The 14345-nt window shown below is 42.9% G+C and overlaps 1 protein-coding gene across 1 annotated transcript in view; it reads right to left on the bottom strand.

The window, feature by feature from the left end:
* Positions 1-7954: 7954 nt before the first annotated feature.
* Positions 7955-14345, bottom strand: part of POLR3K (RNA polymerase III subunit K) — a 124035-nt gene continuing 117644 nt past the window's right edge. Inside the window, exon 3 of the mRNA XM_069646025.1 lies at positions 7955-9769. Within this exon, the coding sequence (XP_069502126.1) occupies positions 9642-9769 (128 nt within the window). The 3' untranslated portion in view covers positions 7955-9641. The remainder of the gene's footprint in view (positions 9770-14345) is intronic.

Genomic DNA, 14345 nt, shown 5'->3' with positions numbered 1-14345 from the left:
ACATTCTCTGACATTCTGTAACCCGTGCTTTTGACAGGTAAACAGTGACCCGTGTTGATATCATGCTGGCCCAAAGGGGTCAAGCCTGGTGCAAGTGAAAACAGGGGGGCAAATTGATTCAACAAATCTTTGCAGTCCTCCTGTTGTTCAGAAGTCATATTTTCTCATCTAAAGGTTCGCCTCTGTGAAGGTCAGGCAGAGGTTCACTTTCCTCCTCCTCTTGAGCTGAAGCTAGAAGCAAAGCTCCCAGTTCTGGTCTCGAGGCATAACCTTCAAACGGTTGGTGTGAAAGACTCTTGGAGCCTCCTTAGGATTGCCTAAGTCCACAAGACAGTTCACCTGTCCAAGTTTTCCCACAATCTTGAAGGGTCCTATCCACTTGTCCTACAAGGCCCTCTGCCTTGTTGGCACCATAACAAGAACTAGCTGGTCTTGAGCAAACTCAACCATGTTGGCCTTCTGGTCATGCCAATGCCTAACTAGAGCCAGACCTGCTTTCAAGTTGTCACTTGCTTCAGCCATCATGTGTGACATTTTCCTCTGGAGTCCTATCACATAGTCATTTACTCTGACTGGCTTAGGGGAAAGGAGCGCTCTCCAACCCCTCCTTAATCAGGGCCAATGGACCTCTGATTGGATGGCCATAGAGAAGTTTAAAGGGCCTGTAACCCACTCCCTACTGAGGGACTTCTCTATATGCAAAGAGAAAGCATGGAAGTAGAAGATCCCACTTTCTTTTAAGGGGGTCTTCTAAAGCTCCTATCATGCTCTTCATGGTTCTTTTGAACCTTTCTACCAACCCATTTGTCTGAGGGTGGTATGCGGTAGAGAATTTGTAGGTAACGCCACCGTTTTTCCACATGGCCTTCCTGTAGTGGGACATAAAATGTGACTCCCTGTCGGATATTACCTCCTTAGGAAACCCAACCCTGGCAAAAATACCAAGGAGGGCCTTAGCCACAGCCTGGGCTGTAACAGTCCTCACAGGAATAGCTTCAGGGTACCTAGTAGCATGTCTACAACAACAAGTATAAACCTGTTGCCTGAAGAGGTTGGAGGGTCAAGAGGACCAACGATGTCGATTCGCACCCTCTCAAATGGTACTCACACCACAGGGAGAGACACTAAAAGATGCCACGTTCTTGGAGCCACTCTTACCAGAAGTTTGGCAGTTGTGGCAACTCTTGCAATACTTATGGTCCTCAGCCCCCATTTTGGGCCAATAAAAGTAGAGCGAGAGAGAGCCTTTCCTTGGTCTTCTTGAAACTTAAGTGACCAGCCAAAGGTATCTCATGGGCTAGTTGCAAGAATTGGACTGTTCTCTTGGGGCACTACAAGTATTTTGTAGTCTCCAGGGGTTGACTCAGTCATTTCACTGTAGAAGAGGCCATCTTCCCAGTGCAACCTATACTTCCCAGGCTCTTGCCCGTCAAGCTGAGAAGCTGCCTGGTGGCGAAGACCTTCCAGAGTTGGACATTCTCTTTGCCCCCAACTGAAGTCTTCCCTGTTGGGCCCAGCTTCTGCCAGTAAATACTGCAGCTCAGGATGGTCCACAGGGTCCAGATCTCCAATAAAATCCTGGCCTTCTACTAGATCTTAATCCTCAGGCTCTAGTTCAACCACACAGGGTTGACCCTCACTCTCAGCCTCAGCTGGAGGAGGAGTCACAGGTGTGACTTTGGACAACCTAGGGGATGTCCTGGTTGGAAGCACAGGAGTGCTTCCTGCTGGTTTCTTCTTTGAAGTCTTGGGATTCCCCTTTGCTTCTGGTTGCTTAGAATTAGCAGTTAGTAACTCCAGTAGAGTAGGAGTGATTTCTTTTTCTATCATCTCCTCATGAGAGTGTTACACTTCAGACTTCCCCGCCGGCATCCTTGCAGAATACAACTTCTTTACAGGCTCCTCTATGGTCCAGGTACAAGCTACCATGGCGTCTGTACAAACGTCGACGCACTCCAGGTCACCTGACACACCTTGTACGTGGAAGACGTACAGCAAGCCATGCCCCTCTTACGACTATAAAACCACCGTCTTCCAAGGGGCTCGTTGCTGCTAATTAGCGTTACCAGCTACACGAGGTTTCATCCATTTCCTCTTCGTGTCTCCCTACATAAATCCTTATTTGAACTCCTGGTTTTGACCTTTTGCCTGAAATTTGGATTGCTTCGTCTTCTCCCTTGTTCTTGTTGTGATCGTCTGGTTATTAGACTCGGAACGCTACTCATCTGTGTCTTGCGGTTCTTCCCTGGTTGCCGCTCTGCACACCAATTTTGCTGTCTACATTCGGATCATCTCAACAACTACTCAACTATACCCGTGTACTCAGGTACATATCTATTGTCTTCCATGGACATTGTCTTCTGTTGAATTCTGGGACATTGAGTGACTTTCCTGTGAGGTTGCTTTTCAGTGCATATGAACGCTTTCCTGAACTGCACCAACCCGACCCTAGTGCGTCCCTCGTGCCGTTCGGGGTTACTTACCTATACTAACTTCCCTGTTTGTTATTTTCTCCTGTCGTTGTCTTCAGAATCCTGGACTCCTCTTACAATCCTGGACTCCTCTTACTTCATTTATCTTTACTCAGGTCAGTTGTTATCAATTCTATAGCTAAAGTGGAAACCGATACTGATTTAGATTTATTCCACTCATTCGTGTTATTCTTTGTAGATTATCCCGGGGAAACGCAACTCCACTCCAATATCCATATAGGTAGTTGTCCAATCATTTTAACTGTTCTAATCACTTGTTTAACATCAACACATCAACACTGTCTAATATCTTGGTATTCTTTTGCAGCATTGGTATTGGCAGTGTGTGTTCTCCCCGCTCTTTTACTCAATTGACACCTTTGTCTGTTCTAACTAAAACAGCAGAGAGGTACATTGTGGAAAAGAGCCCCTCTTTGAGGAAGCCTGAGTCTTGTACTCAGGGGAGCTGGGATGGAAGGCTGAATTCGGAATTCTATACTACCAACACCTCCAAGGTCGTGTTCTCCGCATCTTCGACTTATTCGGAGCGGTGAGTAACAGAGAGCCCCTCAAGGTCCTCTCCCTTGCAGGTCTGGTGAGCTCCTGCAGTCTTTTGCTGGGAGGTCTGGGAGTACTTGACACTACTCCAAGATCTTATAGGTAATTCACAACAGAAGTACCAGATTGCACACTAACAGGTATCCTTACAGTCATAACATTGCACTGGATGAGAGCTGGTAACTGGGGAAGCATCTGCACAGGCCCTCCAGCTAACTTGGTGAGGCGTTTGGGTACCTTAGCAACATCCTCCACCTTGAAAAAAGATTTGTCCACCACAGTTATGCTGGCCCCAGTGTCTCTAATGGCAGGGGTCTCCTGACCATTCACTAGGACACTGTCCTTATAATACTCTTTAGTATTATTTGGGATAGAATTACAGACATCTAAATTCTGTTGTTCCCACAACCCCAAGGACACTAAAGAAACACTAGCTGAGACTCGGATGGGGTCTTCAGCTAGTAGTTGAAAGTTTCCACTGACCATCTGCACTTCCTCCTCAGGAGCGAAGGCTAAGGAGACAGTGTGGACCCCTGAAGGTTTACCCTTATATCTGGGATCCCCTTTCACATTGTCAGTTGAACCACAAAAATAACATTAACCAAATGACTTTATGAATGGTGGCTTGTTCTGACCTTCTTCTGGTCTTGGACCAGAAGATACACTAGCCCGATCAGGTTTCCCTTGTGGCTTACCCTTAGAGATTGTTGGTGGCCCTCTTTGGAATTGGAATTATTTGAATTCTCTTTGTTGTCTTTCTTAGGCTGCTTTCCCTCATCCTTTTTCTGAGTGACCCCAGAATCATTGTAAGTAGCCCTGTTGGCAACCCACAAGTCAGCAGCCTTAGCTAGTTTCTTGGAATGAATATATTTCCTTTTGAATCAGCCAAGTGCTGACTTAGCTCAGGAGAGCAGGCATCATAGATAGACTCCAACATGACAAGACTTTTCATTACTTCATAAGTGTTCACTCTGTAACCCTTAATCCATCCCTCTAGGTTTTTCAAACATTCACTCACCCAGGTAGCCCAAGGGGTACCATCATGCTTTTTGAGGGTCCTAAATCTTTTAAGGTACTGGGAAGGGGTCTTCCCAAATCTAGCTATCAAAGCTAGTTTCACACATTCATAGTCCATCCTATCCACCTCCCCCAACTCCATTACCACATCAGATGCAACAGGGGGGAGCCTAGAGAATAACCAGGGAAGCAACTGATTCCCTGTGATTTCCTGGAGCCCATGATAGTACTCAAACATAGCTAACAAATCTAACACATCTAACTTAGGTTCATATATACTCACAATCTCTTTAGGCATCCAGGGTCTCTTTGGACTGGACGATCTAGAGGATCCGGGAAGAGAAGCATTTTACAAAGACAATTTCTTCATTTCAAACTCATGATTGGGCTCCATTTCCCTGGGACTTAGTTCTTGGTGCTTCTGTTCAGATTAGGCACTCATTCTTTTGAATTCAAGTTCAAGCCTCATTTTTTCTAGTGAGATAAACTCAGGACTTAATGTCGGACCTGACAATGGTCCAGTAGAGAAAGCTTGAGGCCTTTGGACAGGCAGTGGACCCGTGGGGGCTACATTGTCAGCCTCCTCTTCCTCATCTTCCTCAACAATAACATCATTAACATTATCCTCCTCAATATTTGCTACAGTTGCTGGAGGAGTAGGCACTACAGCCCAACTCTCCATACTTTGTTTTTCCAACAATCTTTCAATCAACTCTGATTTCTTGCCTTTAACAGGAAGACTTTTCTGTCTGCACAGATCCCTTAAATAATCAGCAGTATTTACAAGGAGGGTCTCCTGGCTATAGCTTTCCATACTTGACTTTTTAAAATAAACTTTTAATGATTGTTAAGCCTTGTGGTTAGTTGAACCAAGGTACTAGCAGCACTCTAAAATGTAAACTCAATACTTTATCCTCACCGCTGTACACCAGTGTTAGGCAGAATCCTATGCAGGTCCCTTAGGAAGCACTACAGAAGATTAGGACTACAGGTATATGCAATAAATCCCCTTTGGTATCAGTCTGTACCACAAAGGTTTAGTTGGTAGCTGCTGCTGAGCAGTCAGACATATTTCAAGAGGGAGATGAGCAGTATTCAGGGTTTACACAATAGGACTACAGTACTATGGAACAAGGAAACACTGACCAAAGCTTTCTATCAAAAAGAATATATATATATATATATATATATATATATATATATATATATATATATATATATATATATATATATATATATATATATATATATTTATTTTACACACTCTTAACTCTACACACAAATCACTATCATTAAAGCAAGTTAAAAAAGTCAATGAAAGTATACACAACTCCCTATTTGAATTGTAGACAAGTTTGAGCCAGAGTGAAAACTGAGCAAAATGGCACAGTGTAGACCAAGCAGAAATGGCACTCTACCAATTTCTTCAGAGTGAGGGAAAGTTCAAGTTATACAGGGTTAGACTCCTACACACACCAGCAACACTTCCCAATTGGATTGTGAACAAGTTAGGCAAGGTAGTACCTTAGCACAAACAATACTTGGGTGAAAACCAAGCAAAATGGCACTTCAACAATATATAAAGGGGAAGGAAAAGGTGGTTATAAGAGTTTAGGTGCACCAACACATTTCTTGATGAAAAGCAATGTAGAGAAGGCAGTTGTAACAGATTTAGCCAGAGTCAATAGGGCTATGCCAGAGGCAGTGGAACAAGGCAAAGTGCCCAGGATCAAACTGTTCTAGTAGCTGCAGTCAAGTCTTTGTTTAACGGTTGAAAAGGAGGGTGCAGAAGGTAAAAAGATAATGTTAGACGATAGAGGCAGCCAGCCCAGAAGGTAAGTAAAGGATTTAAAACACCTTTAGCAGTACCCAACGAAACGGGAGGCCTGGCGGAACAATGTACCTTAAAAGTGGAGGAGGCTCCTGCGGTGGCGGTAGTTCCTGGCAGTTCCGGAGATCCAGCGGAGCAAGAGAGGCTCTCGTCGTGGAGGAACGTTCGAGTCACTGCACTGCCCAGGGAAGAAGCCGGCCGCGGTGATGCCAAAACGGAATAAAAAGGTACGCTCCTTTAAATCACGGTCGTGGTGGACTGGTGCCTGGCTATCCGACCAAGGCAGGTCCGGGAAGGCGATTGGCAAACTGGTTGGCCCCACCAGCTCAAGGGAAGAAGGCTCTTGCAGGTGAAGATCTTCTCTGGTCGTTGGAGAAAAGTGGTGAGGATGTGAAGCAGGGCTTCGCCGGTGGTTCAGTCGTTGCAGATGTCTTTGGTTTATCTCCTCTTTGGATTTCTTAGGTACAGTGGCGACGTCTGTCTTCCAGTCCGCAGGTCCCCGCTTTTATGCAGAAAAACCCCCATTCATATAGCCTAGCCTAGCTGTCACTCACACAGTGGGGTGGTTATCCTGGCGGGATAAGCCCCCAGCCTATCAGGGCAGAGTGCGACTTGGGTTGCTTAGGCAATCCAGTCCAGGGTGCCTATTCCCCCTCCCACACATCCTGTCTACCCCACACTGACTGGCGCATAAAGGAGAGCTTCTGTCCAGAAGCCCGCCAAAAGGACGAACAAAGGGCCCCGACCTCGGTTTGGATTACAGAGAAAGACACAAGAAAGAAATATGATCAAAGATCTGGCAATAAAACTCCACCGGAGTAAAGTTAGTATTACAATTACTCTGCGGTATGTTAAAGGCCATCATAAAAAGTGGTAGCCTCGAACAATGGGAAAATCCCATAGGAAAATATTTGCGGTTGAATATTAACGGTAGTAACCACGGCCTCCACGCAAGTGCAGGGTGGCGGAGAGGAAATGGCGTGCTTCATGTTCATCCTCTGACAAACTGGCCTGCCGCCTGCTCCAAAGGCAATACCAGCTCTCCGTTCTCACCAAGAAGAGAGCCCTTATCCAAGCCCGCATCTCTGCGGCATCTAACAATTCGGCCAAACTCTTTAAAATCTGCAAGAAGTTGGCCAACCCTGCTGCTGTCTCTACCTCTCCTGTCCCCTCCCAGGCCCTTTGCATGGCACTGCCCTCTCACTTCATTTCAAAAACTCAGGACATCCTGTCCTCACTCTCCTCCTATCACCCTCCCCCCCCACCCCCTATACCCTGCTCTTCCTCTGGCTCTTCTGCAGCCACCCTTCCTCCCTCCTTCTCTGCCTGTCCCCTTTTTTCTGCTGATGAGGTTTCGAGACAAGTCCAATCTATGAAAGTCTCGTAAAACAGGTCCACCCCTGTTCCTCCAAAACTATCAAGGACCACATCGACTCTTTGGCTCCTGCCCTGGCTGACTTCTGCAATCACTCCTTCGCCTCTGGAGTCTTCCCATCCCCCCCGCAAACATGTGAACATTCCTGTCCACGGAAATGAGAATGCTTTTTCCTCCAAGCCCTAAGGAGGGAATCTGCTCACAGGTTGGGTTACTTTCTTGTTGAAGCATGTGGCAAATAAGTAAATCTGTGGTTTTCCCCATTTCTTGAGTATGCGAGCTAACTGCTGATCCTGCAGTTCCCATTTGTGCCACGCTTCTGCTGCTTTGACAAGCGTGTCTGGATGAAAGAGCGCTGTGCTCATCTGACCACCCAGAGTTGCAGAGTTTTGATGTGGAGTGGCTGCTCATCTTCTGTTGTAACAGAAGGGATAAACCCCCTAATTAGGACTTGGGGTTGGCAAAGGCTATGTAACAAAAGGGTTGCCTAATAGACACATTTTTCATGCACAGAATGTGCATGCATTCGATCAGAGTTAACAGTGAATGTTTGTATAATTCCCAATTTAGCAACACAAGAAAAGCATAATCAATTCAGCTTTTGTAAAATAAAATGTTGAGGGGGTTTCTTATTTGCCCACCTTCTTTTCATTTTCTTTAATCAATATTTTGGCATTTTGAAGAAGGCAATGAAACAGTCTCTTGCTCCCATGTATACTCGTATATTCGATAACCAAAACAATTGTGTGCAGTAAAACTCCTAAACTATATAACAAACATACAGCAAATGATTAAACAGGTAGACATTGACTTACAACCTTTTTCAGTGTGTGCAAACCGGAAAATCAATTGAAACCTACTACTCCTAGTAAAAAGTGAACAATGGAAAAAAAAGAATTGTACAGCCACAAAGGGGGAAAAACACTTGTAAGGCTACGGTGGCAACGCAAGGTCTAGCAGCAGTCTTTTCAAGAAATCTGAAATGTCATGAATCACAATCGTAGCTAATAAGGACCAAGCAGGCAAGAAAAAGCCAATGCAAGGATACATTCAGGGATTGCAACTAGAGAATACAACTAGCCCTCTGAAGGAAGCAAGGGTGGGAAAGTCGACTAAAGATACATTTTTTTCTCTCAGTAACAGACACCAAAAAGGACAATAAAGAGTGGGACGTTCTTGGGGAACACAGGATGCAAGTGTGATGTTACTGACAATTTGGCTAGCAGATCTAATGAAATAAAATGTAAAGCAGCCATCTGGGCTAGAAATGAAAGAAGCTCCCATTTGTCCAAAAAAAAATCCAACTATGCAGAGTACTCTAGAGAATCTGTTCCTGTGTACACTGTATATATGTTAAAAATGTACAAAACTCTTATGTTAGATGTTTTAGAATGCTTTCAAGATTTAATCAACTCCCTCCTTTAGTGAGTATTGGTGCTTGGACTAATACATCTTATGTTATTTGTCTATGTAGAATGTGCAACCGGAAGTTGAAACCTCTAGACACGTATTAACTAACTGTATTAAGCTGAATACTTTATATGAAAGGGCATGTGGCTACCGGGTGCATTCCTTGAACTCTATTCATACTGATCAATTCTGGTCTTTGAAATGTTTTTTTAGGACATTTTTATTAGGACAAATGTGTGTTAATGTTGTAACATGTTTTGTATTAAATGTGTAAATATGTAAAAGGTTTTATTTGACCAATAAAAAAAATTAACAAAAAAATACACTAATATTTACAAATATGAGATTATCAATTGTGCGGACCACTAATCAGTGTTTTGGGACTTTTCTCAAGAGCTTGAGAAACAACAAAACACTGAATTTTTTTCTCCCTTTTATCAAAATTGTAATACTTTTAACATTGTATTTTGAGAAAACGAAACATATAAGCGCAGGGTGGCCACCAACAAATAGGCCAGCCTTTGTTGAAAGCAAAAATAAAAGTGTATCTGGATGTAATACAAGGCAAAGAAGGCAAATGTTTCAGAATAACAGTATTGCAAATTTTGAAAAATGTCTAGCACCATGGCAAAACACAGGATTACAATAAAAAAAGAAACATATTCGTATTTAAAGTCTGCCGGAAAGGGTAACTGTTTACCTTCGAGAAATGTGGCTATGAATTCTAGACTCCCGACCGCCCAGAGTGCACAATTACCATCCCATTGGTGGAAGGCTGTACTACACATTCTAGAGCTTAATCTTCTCTGAACGAAGAACTGAACATCTTTCAGGAACTGTGCTTCCTGGGACGTTTGTGCTTGCCAAAGACACACTCCAAACACAACCTCAAACCTTCAGTTTACTCCGATTACTTGAAAGCAAGAGCAGCAGGTACCCTGCCCCAATTAACACTTCTACATATAAACACACAATAGGTTCAGTCTCTCCATTGGTGTCCACATTGTGGGTTGCAGCATTTGTAGAATGTGGTCATCGGTTCATCAGCAGATCGGGTTTGAAGTTGCATAAAATAGGCCCGTGGGTGATCACATTTGGAACACGTCTCTGCAAAAAAGAATAAAAAGAGAAAATGTATTAGTAGGGCAGGAAAGTGTTATTCCTGCATTGATTTCTTCACTCTAGATCAAACTGCCAATGAAAATGAAGCGAGTAACCAAACACTAAGAGTTTGAAAGTGTTGCCAACACGTACCGGAACATAGTCTGTGTGTAGTTGAGTGTTTGCAATATTTTAGTGATGAATGGACAGTGCTCTGAAATACACTGATTGCAGGGGCAGACCCTCAGAACAGTCATCGAGTGGAGAAACTTTGCTGAAAATGTTGGGGGGGGGACTTGACCTCAAAAGAAAAGGTGACCCATTCAAATGAATGGGGACAAAATAGTGTGCCATGAAAGTTGGGGGGGACAAACACCCCCGTCTCCCCTAAAATAATCCGCCACTCCTGGCTGCTCCCCCATGCCTCTCACAGGGCTGGCACTGACGGAGAACCAGCCCTGATATTTAAAACAAAAAAGTGAGTCACCTCACCCTTATTTTTATTTTTTTTAAATATCTTTCTGGCTGGCGCTCAGTCAGCTTACTGAAGATATATATTTTTTTTAAACCTAGGGGTGGTGTGTCGACATAAGTGGGAGATAGTGCACCACTCACTGTGGCAACCACATTTGAGATTCAAATCCTCCCGGGGTGCGCTGCGAGATTGTCCAGTGTGTTGCCGTAGTCATGCCCCTGCCCACCTGACAAAAAGACCTAAAGTAAGTGGCGTGCGTTTCAGCTCGATTTGATTCTGGATGAGGTTTGACTTGTAATTATGTTTAATGCAAGTTAATTAACCTGTCCTTTCCATCGTATCACAGATTCCTACCGCTTGTAATTATGTCAGCCGCACCATACATGTGATTTAGTGGGCATTATTGGAAAAGAAAAGTTGTGACCGGCTCTAGCCTGTAATTTAATGAAACAAAGCATAGCACCTGTGAGTGGCTGGGGGCAATTTATCTGCTTTCTGTTAATGAAAAACATATGCAAATTCATAATACTCCACATCAGTGATCCAGACCCCTCATATGGAGGGCACAGCATTCTGCTCTCTTGAGGCAAGCAGTGCTCTATTAAGTCAAGTTGTGTTATATGTGTATTATTTTGCCTCCAAAAAGATGTGTGAGTGTCTTTCAAAAATGGAAAAGGAGCTTCCTTTTTACATTCGCACCGCCTCTGGCATAGCAGAAGCCACAAGTGATAGGAGAGGCTGCAGCGCATCTGCAGTTTGTAAACATTTATCTAGTAATGTACGTGTTTGTGTGCTTTAAGACGCTTATGCTAACATAAACTGACAAGATGGCACGAGCAGAATGCCAGCACCAATGTGCACTTGGGCAGCAATACCAAAACATATCAATTTAAGAATTGATAAAGTACCATTTTTAAGCATGTTGGTGCAAAGTTTCATTGATACTGCACCTTTATAATGTCATAAGGATATTTAGTGCTAAGCACAGACTGGGCCACATTTCATATATCTCTTCTTTTTTTTTAGCTCCAATGCCAGGCAATATAACACTATCTCTTGCACTGACCAGTTTGTGCAAAATGCCATCATTGCAATGGTCATTGGGAGAAAATGATGCAAAGGTTGCACTGGTTGGTTTCTACAAATGTAATTCCAAACATCTTTGCAACGCAGCAACTTTGCCCAGCTGCAATACAATAAATGTAACCTAGCCCACCGAGAGCTGCATCACCCACACATGTGGGTTTTAGCACCTGTGAATGGCAGCTCATACAATGTGCTGGAGGCTAGAGTCCTCCATGGCAATCCAAAATATTCACACAGACTCTGACCTATTCTCCTTACAAGGTCAGCCTATTTCTCATAAGCTTCTATGGCCAAGCACATCACAACATCTATGTATGTGCCCCATCTCACTCACACTATCCTCCCTCCTGCGCATCACATTGGATCTCATTGCAAATGTGGTGGTGTTGGTAAAAACAGGTAATGTGGCATTAATTTAGTTAACGCCACATTGCTGCACCACTGTAGTACAATTTTGGTGGTAAGGTGGAGGATTTACATCCAGCAGAAAGCTGATAAATCATCCACCTTACGGGCAAAAATGGGTGGAATTCCCACCTGTGGCATTACCGCAGCAGACAATTCTGCCGAAATCCCTATGGAGTTCTATGAACTCTGAAAATGGGGATTAACGCCACCTAAGCCACTTTTACTCCCTAGAAATTGGCAAATACTCCCAAAAAATTAAAAAACAGAGTAAAAATACCCTAAAACACAATAGGAAAAGGGCACGTACGACCATATGCTCCTGCTTTCACCCACACAGCTCCAAGGATATTTTTGGAGCAGTAGTGCACACAGTACCACATGAAGAAACAACTATTATTGGAAGAAGTATACCTGTATCTTTTAATGTGTACAAATAACTAGGTACAAAGGAATACATATTGTAAAAACATCTGTTTTACAGTTACATTTTTACTGGCTTATAAAACACTAACATTGGGAATTGGACTTACATTTGTACTCCCTATAAAATGTATTATACTCCCAACTTTAAAAAATAGCGAGTAAAATACTCCAATTTCAAAATCTTATCTGGAGCACTGACCCCACCCTACCTACCACCACTTGTAATCCTGCAGTAAATCCGCAAGATCAAGTGGTGGTAGCGATAATAGAGTTTGGTGGTAATTCAGTGGATTTATCACAGAATTACCACAAGCTCTTAACGAGACCTTTGTCTGTCTGCTGTTCTACCTGTACCTCCATAATGGCTGCCATAAAAGGAGAGAATGGGGAATAGGTGGTGCTGGTGATTTTTCTCAAAAGGGGCAAATATTGGCCGATTAGAAAGGTAAGGGGTACATAAATCTGAATGTCATGTTAAACAAAGCAGTTGGCTGGTGATTATGCTTTCACTATGGTTCTGAAGATGTGTTTAGGCTAGCATTTATGTAGGATTTCATTCAGAATGGGAAAAAAATATGCAACCATAATCTATTTGTATGTTGCAATTCTCCCTGTTTCTGCTGATTCATACAGATGAATATGGACTCAAATAACATGATTTGCCAGTTTAGTTTCAGGCTATCTTTTATTAAACAAAAGTATGAATGAAGTAATTAGGTGAGACAAGTGGGCAGTGATTTGTAGGTATATATTTTGATAAGGAATTATGCAAGGTAACATGGAAAAATCCATTGGAGGCCTGGCCAACAGCAGTATATAGCAGCAATTTACATGCTTCCATGATGCCTTTGCACATAAAAGGTACCAGCACAGCCACTGTAAAACATATGTTGCTGATGCCTGTGGACACAATGTGTCATCATTGTCATTTCATATCATGTTTGTGATGCTGGTGTGACCCTGTTATGTCTAGGACAGCAGTGCATAAAAGCCAGTCATGAACCATTGTGCATGCACCAGAAGGCTGGATACCTGCATGGAGAGTCAGCGCTCAAGTCTATTGTTTTCTGTTTTTCTCTGGGATAAACCCTTCTTCATAATGGACAAGTGGTTGAACCATAAGCCCCTCACAATCATGTTCCTTGTGCATAACATGTTAATATAACCATTCATATGTTGTCTTGTCGGGTTGTTATATGATTTGTGCACATTTCAAGTCATATCTATAAAACAGAGTGTCATAATAGCCCTGTGATGTATGCCTTTTTTGCACATGCATTTAACTGTTTAGAGTGATAAACTGATCCCATGTCTTCCAACATGTCAATTTTTTCAATCTTCCACATTAGTTTGACATAAAACACTTTTAAGGGTAGTCAAGAAATTAGGTCTTGGCTTTCATTTTCTTGGCTTAATTCTGTGAAACGACATATGAACATGCCACAATGTTCCAATTTGCATGAAATGGGCATGAGCTAACATGGCAGTGGATTTTAATTTTTTTGACAAAGCAGACCTGTGTCTAAGATGGACGATTTTGCTTTTAAACCATGACGACTTCTCTGTTTTTGTTTGCTTGTGCAAGCTCCCAAAAAAAATCAAACACACTTTGAAGTTATTTTTATAATGGTGGATGCATATGTTTTCCTGTTCTGTATAAAGAGCAGATAAACCTCCACAAAGAATCTCGGCACAAATTCCCATGCTCATGAATATTGCCACCCCAGTCACTCATGCCAGTAGATCACGCCGATTGGCCCTCAACTACAAGTAGCTCTTGCTAACAAAGGTTGGATACCCCTGCTTAACCGATCTGTATTATCACATTTTTGCTGAAAACGTTGCATTATGGGAATACAAAAGTGTCCATTCCTTAGTCAATTTACTTAATATAACTTGAAAGGACAAGTATGTGACGGAGGAACATTGGACTACAAGGTACCATTTGATCAAGTAGTCCATTTGGATCTTCTCCGACAAGTGGCTAACTGACGTTTTCAGCTCTGTTTCTTTGGAAATCCAATAATTAACTATTCATTGCTATGCAGTCTTTTTGGATTTTGTGTTTATAGCGTGCATGTGCAAGAGTATATTCGGGCAGTAGTACTATGCTATTAATGTCATGTTCTAACAGTTGGCTTGTAGCTTGGTGTGGGGATACATTAATTTTACTTCAGGTAAATGCAGTGT

This window comes from Ambystoma mexicanum, chromosome 2p, assembly GCF_040938575.1.
Source record: "Ambystoma mexicanum isolate Mex_15411 chromosome 2p, UKY_AmexF1_1, whole genome shotgun sequence".
Taxonomy (NCBI): domain Eukaryota; kingdom Metazoa; phylum Chordata; class Amphibia; order Caudata; family Ambystomatidae; genus Ambystoma; species Ambystoma mexicanum.
This window is presented reverse-complemented; position numbering and strand designations above follow the sequence as displayed.